This window comes from Schistocerca cancellata, chromosome 5 (assembly GCF_023864275.1).
Source record: "Schistocerca cancellata isolate TAMUIC-IGC-003103 chromosome 5, iqSchCanc2.1, whole genome shotgun sequence".
NCBI classification, from domain to species: Eukaryota; Metazoa; Arthropoda; class Insecta; order Orthoptera; family Acrididae; genus Schistocerca; species Schistocerca cancellata.
The window spans coordinates 62,339,523-62,352,500 of NC_064630.1; the positions used below are offsets into that span (position 1 = coordinate 62,339,523).

General features: G+C 39.3%; 1 protein-coding gene across 1 annotated transcript in view; it reads right to left on the reverse strand.

The window, feature by feature from the left end:
• Nucleotides 1-12,978, reverse strand: part of LOC126188906 (motile sperm domain-containing protein 2-like) — a 100,532-nt gene that overhangs the window by 44,039 nt on the left and 43,515 nt on the right. The window contains exons 2-3 of the mRNA XM_049930604.1: nucleotides 6,640-6,786; nucleotides 1,174-1,348 (exon numbers count right to left, since the gene is read on the reverse strand). Of these exons, the coding sequence (XP_049786561.1) occupies nucleotides 1,174-1,348; nucleotides 6,640-6,786 (322 nt within the window). The remainder of the gene's footprint in view (nucleotides 1-1,173; nucleotides 1,349-6,639; nucleotides 6,787-12,978) is intronic.

Sequence of the window (12,978 nt, forward strand, 5' to 3'; positions counted from 1 at the left end):
ATCATCATCACACTTAATTTTGATTATCAATACATTTGGTGAGGGGGGAGGAAAAAAAGAAAAAAAAATCCCATTACACTTTAGAAGAGATAACCTAAAGCACTCTGATAATCTTACATTCAACAATGGGCATTACAAATTATCGAAGCTTGTTACATCAATGTAAGTTCTTATCTTAAGCAGACACTGTCTATTTTGGTCATGTTCGGGTTCTAAGCACTGAAAGTAATAGCGTTTACCTGCTGAAAACGGCTTTGAGTCTTCTGATGTTTGTTACGTATGCCACAACTTTAGTTGGAAATAGCCAATAAAATATTTCAGCCAACAGGAGGAATTATAATAGGAAAATATGAGGAAGTCATTGTCAGTGGCTTTCATGTCCATGAACAGTTTTCCACAGTTTCATTCACATTTTAAGTTGCGTGTATAATAGCCATATTCAAATGTCTAATTACTTCCCAGTCACCCTTGAATTCTATAGAACATGTCAAATTTGTTTCCTTGTCTTTAGGTATTCACACCAAAATGACATTAACATTTTAGAAATTTCTAGTACAACTTCCATTTACAGTAAAACAATTTCTTTTTACTCTTATCACTCTTCATTAACTATAGGAAAGAAAACTTAAGAAACATTAATACAAATAACTGCCTACCGTATTAGAACTGTCTGCCCTACCGGCACTTGATTTCGATATCTTTCCTTTCACAGGCAATGTACAAACATTACCCAAAAAAGGGCAAAACTAGAGTTAGAATAACAGTCTAGCACAAAGTTTAAAAAATAGCACATTTTCTGCTGTAGAGTGACTGATTCATTCTGGATTTACAGAAGGGTGTAATGTTAAGTGCATTCATGGCCTGTAAATCTATAAAAAGATACCAAAGATAGCTTTTTAAGAAAACTAGTCAGCCAGTTATCCAGCTTAATGCCTGGGCTGAGTGATCAGTGTAATTTAGCAAAGCAACTACATTTAGAAGAATGAAAAAGACATCTGGAAAATACCACAGAATAAAGTTTCTTTACAAGGTGTGTGTGTGTGTGTGTGTGTGTGTGTGTGTGTGTGTGTGTGTGTGTGTGTGTTTGGGAGATATATATATATATATTTTTACTGAAATACATTTTTTAAAACACAAAACTGTATTTTACTAAAGTATGTTTGCTGTCCCTACCTCTGGAGCCTTTCCATCCAATAGACAACACATTTTTTTAATTCTTCATTGTCTCCCTGGCCCTTAACATGTTTCTTGCAGTTGAAGATTAGAAGCGATCTTCCATCAACATCTGTTCCATGAGTGTATACAAACCCACATTCCAGGTAGTCTCTTTTAACAGTGTCAGCAATATCTATAAAACACAATTGCTCCAATTCAAACACAGATTTTCTTTAGTAGTGAGACTTATTTTAAAACTGTAGATACAAAACCTGTTTTAGTACAGAGTGAATAAAGATCACAGATACACCTGTGTGTTGAAATTTTAATAAATAATCACAAAACATTAATATGTTGCACATGAATAATACTGCTAAATAAATGCTGTCCACACACAAAGGTACATCCAACTCTACCGATTATTATGGTTTCTTCCCCTTCCATTTACATATGGAGCACGGGAAAAATGATTGACTAAATGCCTCTGTGCGTGCTATAATTAATCTAAACTGTCCTTACAATCACTATGTCAGCAATACGTAGCGGAGGGTGGGAGGAGGGGTGTTGCAGTATACTCTTAGAGCCATCATTTAAAGATGTTTCTTGAAGCTTTGTAAGTAGGATTTCTCAGGATAGTTTGCATCTGTTTTCAAGAGTGTCAGTTCAATTTCTTCAGCATATCCATGGCACTCTCCTACGGACCAAACAAACCTGTAATCATTCACACTGCCTTCTCTGTGTATTTTCAATATACCCTGTTATTCATTTTGATATGGGTTCCACACACTAGAGCAATATTCTAGAACCAATCAAACAGGTGATTTGAAAGCGATCTACTTTGTAGACACACTTCCACAGTATTCTCCCCATAAATCAAAGCCTACCACCTGCTTTCTCCTGACAGTCTATGTGATCATTCCATATCATATCACTGTGTTACATCCAGGTATTTGTATGAGTTGCCGGATTCTGGCAGTGACTTACTGATATTACAAGTATAGGATACTACTACTTTTTCATTTTGTGAAGTGCCAAATTTTACAGTTTTGAATATTTAAAGCAAGCTGCCAATCTTTGCACCACTCTGAAGTCTCATCAAGACTTGACTGAATATTTATGCATCTTCCTTCAGACAGTACTTCACTACAGACAACTACATCATCTGCATAAAGTCTTCGGCTACTATTAATATTGTCTGCAAGAGCATTACTATACAAATAAGCAGCAAGGGTCCAGACACACTTCCCTGGGGCACACAAGAGGTTACATCTACATCGGTCAATGACTCTCCATCCTAGATAAAATGCTGTGTCCTCCCTGCTAAAAAAACCCTCAATCCAGTCAAAAATTTAGCTTCACAACCTGTGTGATCGAACTTTTGATAATAAGCGTAGATGTAGTACTGAGTAGTCAAATGCTTTTCGGAAATCAAGAAATACTGCATCTGCCTGATTGCCTTGACCAAAGCTTTCAGTTTATCACGTGAGGAAAGTGAGAGTTGGGTTTCACATGACTGATGTTTTCAGAATCCATGCTGGCTGACATGGAGGAAGTCACTGTTCAAGATACCTCATTATGTTTGATCTCAGAACATGTTACGAGATGCTACAGCAAATAAATGTCAAGGATATCAGATGAGAGCTTTGTGGATCACTTCTACTACCCTTCCTGTAAATAGGTGTGACCTGTACTTTCTTCCAATTACTGGGCATTGTTTTTTGTTCACAGGATCTACAACAGGTTATAGTTAAAATAGCGTCTACTGAAGCTCTGAATTCAGTATAGAATCCAATAAGGATTCAATTTGGGCCTGATGCTTTGTTCTTGTGATCTTTTATTCAAGTGTTGAAGTTTCTCAGGTAACTGGTGAAAATAAGTTCAGCACTAGCTCTCTAAATCACAATGTAACACTAGCTAGCAGGTAAAAAATATTACAAGTATGCTCTCTTCATTAAAAACTGCAGTTATTCGGCAACCTGACAAAAAATATTACAAGTTTCACATAGACACACCTAAAGCAGAATTTCTAACACTTGACAGTTGAGGCAGATCACACAAGCACATCTGCTGCCTTTCAGATCATCTTAAGAACTGTCACTTCCCAAGGCGGAGGCTGTCCTTTAATACACTCCTGGAAATGGAAAAAAGAACACATTGACACCGGTGTGTCAGACCCACCATACTTGCTACGGACACTGCGAGAGGGCTGTACAAGCAATGATCACACGCACGGCACAGCGGACACACCAGGAACCGCGGTGTTGGCCGTCGAATGGCGCTAGCTGCGCAGCATTTGTGCACCGCCGCCGTCAGTGTCAGCCAGTTTGCCGTGGCATACGGAGCTCCATCGCAGTCTTTAACACTGGTAGCATGCCGCGACAGCGTGGACGTGAACCGTATGTGCAGTTGACGGACTTTGAGCGAGGGCGTATAGTGGGCATGCGGGAGGCCGGGTGGACGTACCGCCGAATTGCTCAACACGTGGGGCGTGAGGTCTCCACAGTACATCGATGTTGTCGCCAGTGGTCGGCGGAAGGTGCACGTGCCCGTCGACCTGGGACCGGACCGCAGCGACGCACGGATGCACGCCAAGACCGTAGGATCCTACGCAGTGCCGTAGGGGACCGCACCGCCACTTCCCAGCAAATTAGGGACACTGTTGCTCCTGGGGTATCGGCGAGGACCATTCGCAACCGTCTCCATGAAGCTGGGCTACGGTCCCGCACACCGTTAGGCCGTCTTCCGCTCACGCCCCAACATCGTGCAGCCCGCCTCCAGTGGTGTCGCGACAGGCGTGAATGGAGGGACGAATGGAGACGTGTCGTCTTCAGCGATGAGAGTCGCTTCTGCCTTGGTGCCAATGATGGTCGTATGCGTGTTTGGCGCCGTGCAGGTGAGCGCCACAATCAGGACTGCATACGACCGAGGCACACAGGGCCAACACCCGGCATCATGGTGTGGGGAGCGATCTCCTACACTGGCCGTACACCACTGGTGATCGTCGAGATGACACTGAATAGTGCACGGTACATCCAAACCGTCATCGAACCCATCGATCTACCATTCCTAGACCGGCAAGGGAACTTGCTGTTCCAACAGGACAATGCACGTCCGCATGTATCCCGTGCCACCCAACGTGCTCTAGAAGGTGTAAGTCAACTACCCTGGCCAGCAAGATCTCCGGATCTGTCCCCCATTGAGCATGTTTTGGACTGGATGAAGCGTCGTCTCACGTGGTCTGCACGTCCAGCACGAACGCTGGTCCAACTGAGGTGCCAGGTGGAAATGGCATGGCAAGCCGTTCCACAGGACTACATCCAGCATCTCTACGATTGTCTCCATGTGAGAATAGCTGCGAAAGGTGGATATACACTGTACTAGTGCCGACATTGTGCAGGCTCTGTTGCCTGTGTCTATGTGCCTGTGGTTCTGTCAGTGTGATCATGTAATGTATCTGACCCCAGGAATGTGTCAATAAAGTTTCCCCTTCCTGGGACAATGAATTCACGGTGTTCTTACTTCAATTTCCAGGAGTGTAGATTTTGCTCTGTCATGTGCAAATTCTCAAACACACATTACATTTTTCTTACATCTAGTTCACACACAGCACACCAGTCTGGAACAGAATTATAGCAGCTTTTCAATTATGTCCTTACATTTTTTTGCTGCTACTCTTAGTTTTTGAAATTTTTACACTTAAATCAGTATGATAGTTTCTATATTTTAATTTACAGTTAATCAATCAGAAACATAATGAATTCTGGGCAAATATAGAAAAACATCTGCGTCTACTCTATTATACTGTTGCTACTTCCATCAATTTACTAGTTATTTGATGTGAAAACCAGGTTTCACATCTCTAATGCACATTCCAGCTTCTGATTCCTAATTCAAAATGTATTACAAGTATAAATGTTCTGTTAGCATGTTTCAATACAGCTCAAGCACTATATGTAGACACTTTAGTCATGAAAACTGCTCAAGACATTTCGGTATAATTTTGAAAATTCACTGCTCTTTACGAAAGTTGCATCTTGAATAATTTAAAAATTATTGGTCGCATCCAGAGCATATTTCAATGTACATTCTCATCTAATTTTCGTCTCCAATTTGCACACTTCCTCAATTTTGAGCTATATTGGTTCAGTTTTTATTGACTGCATGTCCATGAAATGAATATTTCAGTTACTGAGTTCCCACATGTCTTCCTACTGTCAAGTGCCCTTGGTTTTCCAAGTCCCACTAACCCTTGTCAGTAATGCACCTTTGCTACCTGCTGTCCTCCTGTTAGCCGTGTTACTTTGTGGTCTCTCATTTCCACCAATGGCACTGTCCGAGATCATCTACTACACGCTAAGAAGTGGAATACTCGCCACCACATTCTGGTTATCGATGTGCCCTGTGGCCTTCACTCTGGTATGCCCCCTAACTGTCAAAACAGGACTCGCACACAATCATACCTGTCTTTAGAGTCTCTGCATTTAGCCAGATCTGTAATGCCCTCTGAATCTTATTACTGGGGGGTCTGGTTTCCATGCAAGTTGTAAATTATCTTTTGCTCTCTGTATTTTATCCCTGCTATCTTCAAAATTTGGAAGCATGTTCCAGTCAGCACTGTTGAAACATTTCTCTAAATCTACAAATGCTATAAACATAAGTTTTCCTTTATTCACCCTATCTTTTATGATGATTCTTAGGTTCAGTATTGCCTCATATTCCTATACTTCTCCAGAATCCAAACTGATTCTTCAAGGTTGGCTTCTACCAGCTTTTCCATTGTTCTGTAAATAATGTTTGTCTGTATTTTGCAACTGTAACTTAATAAACTGATGGTTCAGCAATATTCACACCTGTCAACACCTGCCTTCTTTTATATTTGAAATATTACAGTCTTTTTAAAGTCTGAGGATATTTCGCCTGTCTCGTACAATTTGCACATCAGGTGGAACAATTTTGTCATGGCTAGCTTTTTGAAGGATCTCATTAATTCTGAGGGCATGTTGTCTACCTCAGGTACATTGCTTCCACTTAAGTCTTTCATAGGTTTGTCAAATTCTTATCTCCAACCTCATATTTATCTATGTCCTCTTCTCTTTTATCCCTTATGGACATTAAAAAAAAACTGTTGCTGTGCAATGCTGGAAAAATTAAGCGGGGCAAGGTAAAGTGTGCATGTGAGTAACTTTATGCGTTATTCAATTGTCAATAGTATTAAAAATGTAGATTCCCTCATTTACTACCTGCTTCACAACTCTGAGTGTATCAATTATGAATTATCACCAACAAAATGAACAATCACACTGTACGTCTAGGCAATGTAAGAACAGAGTAAGTCACATGATTTGAATCCACCACCTCAAAGTGCATTCAGACTTGACAACTACGTCAGTCTAACATTTGCCATTTCTATTAAACTGGGGTATCTAAACAACACACTGGAAGCAACAACAGGTATCTGAAGTACACAATGCCTAATTCACTTACCATTAGTCCCATACTTCTTTCTCCAGTCACAAGTGTCCCACAACATGTCAAAAGCAGCATTTTCATTATTATCATTGTGTACAATGAATCGCCTGAGCCAATCATCTGAATTCTTCACACGAGAAATATCTGCAGCATGGAATCCATCTGGAACAAATAATAGAAACTGTGGAAAGAGATCAACAATTATAAATTCTATTTATAGTGTGGTGTATGAAATAATTTGTGTGCATGTTAGAGTGAGTACAGAAGCGTGCAAGCCAAAGGGATGAGGAAAGAAGGGGATGACAGCATGAGGGAGATGCAACAGTGGAGGGGGCGAGGATGCAGACAAAAATACAATTAAAAAATAAAGGAATGAAGGGAGGGGGAGACAGCACAACTAAGTCCCTATACTGAGAAAAATATTATACAAGGAATTATATTTCACATTACACCATGAGAGGAATAAGAAGCGATATCGAGAGTACTGTGAGCTGTGTACAACAACAATATCAAAATGCATATTATACGGCCTGTCATTTCTTAGACATTGCACAGTATATCGGAAAATGCTGTCTCTTGGTCCACCCTCTCAGCCTTGATTATTTTATTTGTTTGACTTCTGTCACGGTACTACATTGCCCTACAATTGCAGCCATGTGGAATAGTCCTTACCCTACAGCACAGAATTAACTCTGTGTATTAAAAATGCTGATGAGCTACATCAACCAGAGCAACATAGTCCATTAAAATACAAGCAACAGCAAACATGGTTATCAGAGAATTAGTCTTGCTCAACTGTCACTACTTATGAAACTATAGCATAACCTACAGAAACTTTTTCAGTTCAGAACTTTGACTATTAGAATGTCCTCTAAGAATCTTAAATAGCTCATTTCTTCACAAACACGTTTTAATAATTCAGAGTTTCTAAATTATTATCAAATTTACAGACTGATGTTATTAGGGAAAGTGGCGACCAACAACTATTCAAGTTGGTGTGACTATGAGTCTGGAGATGTACTATCGGACTTCCAGAGAAATATTCACACAATCCCGAAGACAGCAAGGCAGATAAGTGTGAAAATTATTGTGCAAACAGCTCAACAGCTCCTTCAATAAAACTGTTGACAAGAATAGAAAAGAAAATGGAAAATCTGTTAGACAGCAAACACTTTGGTTTTGTGAAAGGAACTGGCAGAAGAGAGGCAGTTATAACATTGTGCTTGATAATGGAAACAAGAATTTTTAGAAAAATCAAACAATATGCACAGGGTTTGTCAACCCAAAAAGTGTTTGGCTATATAAAATGGTGCACAATGTTCAAAATTCTCTGAATAACAGGTGTAAGCTACAGAGAAAGGATGGTAATCTATACTACTACATTACGAAAAGTCTTAGTCTAACATTGTTACCAAAGATCTCTAAAAGTTCTTTACCAATATACTTCAAATTTTTACATGATACTCTAATAAACGTTTGGACAGATACAGGCTATATATTTTTCAAACAACACTGCACACGCGCTCTATTAAAACTGGCTACGACAAAAAATACTGTGCTGTAAAAATGTAAGGTTTAATTTTCTTCCTCACAGTCAATTTTAAAACTATATCAGATCATTTTAACCATTAGACAAATTGTTTCTTTTATATATATTCTCCTTATACAGAATTTCAAACAAAACATGCATGCATGACAATGTACTGTTCCGTTTTATTGCTCACACTTTGTTTTAACAGAAAACAAGAAAGTTGTATTTAGACTTTGCAGCTTAAGAGGAGAATACTACTATGGAATCTGAATAGTTCGGAACTTCATAATGCTACCCATTCACAGATCAAAACCATGTGAAATACTCTTGCTGGAGCTACTATCCTCTAAGATCCAGGAGCTGGAGTGGTCTCTTTCACACTACGTATATTAACAATCCCAACCAATATACCCATTCATTTTAACCCTCCTAGTACAACTGGAGTCAATATATCCCCATAAGCACATTTGAAATATATATCTCCCTTGTTTTCAAAATGATTATTTTCAAAATTTATGACTTAGCTTGTATGCAATGACATTGTTCAGTTTTACATTTACAACACATTAAAATTTAGTCATGGACTATGCGCTGAGTACCTGCTGACTCCAATATAAGTTTTTTGTTTTGTTTCTTGAATGTAACATTATGAAAACAGAATGATGAATGTTACATTGAACAGATGTTATACAAAACACGTGCCACAATGAAACTAACATATCCCACTTATTATTTATGCCCACTATCGCCCTTTCTTGCCTCAGTTGTTGCTAGTGTTTTGCCTCAGCGTGTGCAAGAACTACATTATGACAAGAAAACATTTGAGTAGTGCTGAAATACATGCAATTTTGAATGAAGAAGAGGAATTAGGAGTCTGATGACGATGAAGGTGTTTCTGGAGGCAGTGAATTATCTGAAGACTGATGAAGATGTTGGGGATTTGGAAACTCTACTTCCTGAAGTTGCCGACATCTAAAATCAGAATGTTTTCAAGTAAGTATATATAATCTACGATATGTTTGCAAAAACTTTAATGATAGTACTAATAATAATAATAATAATAATAATAATAATAATAATAATAATAATAATAATAATAATAATAATAATAAACCCCGTGGAGGCCCGGGAAAAGAATAGGCCTCCGGTATGTTCTGCCAGTTGTAAAAGGCGATGAAAAGAATAAACCACTAGTAGGGCTAACCCCCCTTTTAGTGTGATTAGTTGGTTCAGGACAGAACTAATGAAGCCTCGGACAAGTGCTGTCATGGTCGGGAACGACGCTTGAACCCTATGCCCGTCCACAATGGTAACGACACTGCTAGCCACACGGAAAATGATTTAAATCCAAATAGAGGTGTTTTGCAGGATATGCTTCCTGCAACCACTCTAGAAGGAAAACAAAGACAGAGGATGAGATGGTCAGATGAAATTAACCGACACCTCGTGTTCTGTTATTACCAAGCAACAAACTAAGGAACAAACAACTGGATACAGATCACAAGTATACACAACATTTATTACCAGATACCCAGAATTAAAATTATTAACAGAACAATGACTAGCTGATCAGATCTGTGTAATAATAAAAAATAACTGGGTACCCCAGTCATAATTCAAAAACATAAACAAAAAGTACAACCAATACTGGAACAAAATAATGTGCTATCAGAAGAAGAAGAAGTAAGTACAGTAATGGACTCAAACATCCAAGAGCAAACAAACAAAGAACAACACGCATCAATTAAACAATCAGAGGAAAACGAAATCTTAAGACAGCCACCAGAACAAGCACAAATCGAACATGAAGTGACACACATGTTAGATAAAGAAGAAAAATTTCAGCTGACATATATAGAATACAAAGACACAAATACAGACATTAGACCAATCTTGCATAGACCACCAAATAACCCACAAGTCTAAACTACAATAACAACTATCAACACAATCATACACAACAAAATAAATGAAAATAGAACTATGGAAGAGTTACAACTACTGGTTTATATAGGAGCACTCACTACACTAAATATACACACTAGGCAGAGATCAGAACCAACCAACACACAGAAGAAACCCACAAAACCAGCATGGCAACACAGGCTACAAATCAGAATAGAAAAACTGAGAAGAGACATCGGACAGATAACACAATTTATAAGAAATGAAATATCAGACAATAAAAGAAAAAGGTTAGGTAAAATCTCACAACAAGAAGCGATAGAGCAATTAGATGAAAAGAAGCAGAAATTACAAGCATTGGACAAACGACTTAGAAGATACAAAAAAAAAAGTGAAAATAGAAGGAAACAAAACCAAACATTCAACACAAACCAAAAGAAATTTTATCAGACAATAGATAACACACACATTAAAATAGACAATCCACCAAATATAACAGACATGGAACACTTCTGGAGCAACATAAGGACAAACCCGGTAGAACATAACAGGCATGCACGGTGGATACAAGCAGAAACAGACACATACAAGATGATACCACAAATGCCTGAAGTGATAATTTTGCAACATGAAGTCACCCGAGCAATTAATTCTACACACAATTGGAAAGCCCCTGGAAAAGATAAAATAGCAAATTTCGGGCTAAAGAAGTTCACCTTCACATCTAACTAAATTATTTAACAGTTACATTGCAGACCCATACACATTCCCTGATACACTTGCACATGGAATAACCTATCTGAAACCTAAAGATCAAGCAGACACAGCAAACCCAGCTAAATATCGCCCCATAACATGCCTACCAACAATCTACAAAATATTAACTTCAGTCATTACACAGAAATTAATGACACATACAACACAGAACAAAATTATAAATGAAGAACGAAAAGGCTGCTGCAAAGGAGCATGAGGATGTAAAGAGCAACTGATAACAGATACAGAGGTGACATATCAAGCTAAAACTAAACAAAGGTCGCTACACTATGCATACATTGATTACCAAAAAGCTTTTGACAGTGTACCCCACTCATGGTTACTACAGATATTGGAAATATACAAAGTAGATCCTAAATTGATCCAGTTCCTAAACACAGTAATGAAAAATTGGAAAACCACACTTAATATCCAAACAAATTCAAATAATATCACATCACAGCCAATACAGATAAGCGTGGAATATACCAAGGAGACTCATAAAGTCCTTTCTATCCAACGTGCTAAATAATACAAATTATGGATGTAATATTACTGGAACATACCAACACAAAATCACACGTTTGCTATACATGGATGACAAACTACTGGCAGCAAAAAATCAACAACTCAACCAATTACTGAAGGTAACAGAAGTATTCAGCAATTATATAAATATGGCTTTCGGAACAGACAAATGTAAGAAAAATAGCATAGTCAAGGGAAAATACACTAAACAAGAAGATTACATATTGGATAACCACAGTGATGGAAAAAACAGATGCCTATAAATATCTAGGATACAGACAAAAAATAGGAATAGATAATACAAATATTAAAGAAGAACTAAAAAAACAGACAAAGACTAACAAAAATATTGAAAACAGAATTGACAGCAAGAAAGAAGACAAAAGCTATAAATACTTATGCTATACCAATATTGACCTACTCATTTGGAGTAGTGAAATGGAGTAACACAGACCTAGAAGCACTCAATACACTTACACGATCACAATGCCACAAATATAGAATACATCACATATATTCAGCAACAGAAAGATTCACATTAAGCAGAAAGGAAGATGGACATATATCTAAAAACATAGAAGATGTGGCTTACCAAACGAAAGCGCTGGCAGGTTGATAGACACACAAACAAACACAAACATACACACAAAATTCAAGCTTTCGCAACCAATGGTTGCTTCATCAGGAAAGAGGGAAGGAGAGGGAAAGACTGAAGGATGTGGGTTTTAAGGGAGAGGGTAAGGAGTCATTCCAATCCCGGGAGCGGAAAGACTTACCTTAGGGGGAAAAAAGGACAGGTATACGCGCGCGCGCGCATCCGCACACACGCGCATCCGCACACACGCGCATCCGCACACACACAGTCACAAGCAGACATTTGTAAACACAAAGAGTTTGGGCAGAGATGTCAGTCGAGGCAGAAGTGCAGAGGCAAAGATGTTGTTGAATGACAGGTGAGGTATGAGTGGCGGCAACTTGAAATTAGCGGAGGTTGAGGCCTGGCAGATAACGAGAAGAGAGGATATACTGAAGGGCAAGTTCCCATCTCCGGAGTTCTGACAGGTTGGTGTTAGTGGGAAGTATCCAGATAACCCGGACGGTGTAACACTGTGCCAAGATGTGCTGGCCGTGCACCAAGGCATGTTTAGCCACGGGGTGATCCTCATTACCAACAAACACTGTCTGCCTGTGTCCATTCATGCGAATGGACAGTTTGTTGCTGGTCATTCCCACATAGAAAGCTTCACAGTGTAGACAGGTCAGTTGGTAAATCACGTGGGTGCTTTCACACGTGGCTCTGCCTTTGATCGTGTACACCTTCCGGGTTACAGGACTGGAGTAGGTGGTGGTGGGAGGGTGCATGGGACAGGTTTTACACCGGGGTCGGTTACAAGGGTAGGAGCCAGAGGGTAGGGAAGGTGGTTTGGGGATATCGTAGAGATGAACTAAGAGGTTACGAAGGTTACGTGGACGGCGGAAAGACACTCTTGGTGGAGTGGGGAGGATTTCATGAAGGATGGATCTCATTTCAGGGCAGGATTTGAGGAAGTCTTATCCCTGCCGGGGAGCCACATTCAGAGTCTGATCCAGTCCCAGAAAGTATCCTGTCGCAAGTGGGGCACTTTTGGGGTTCT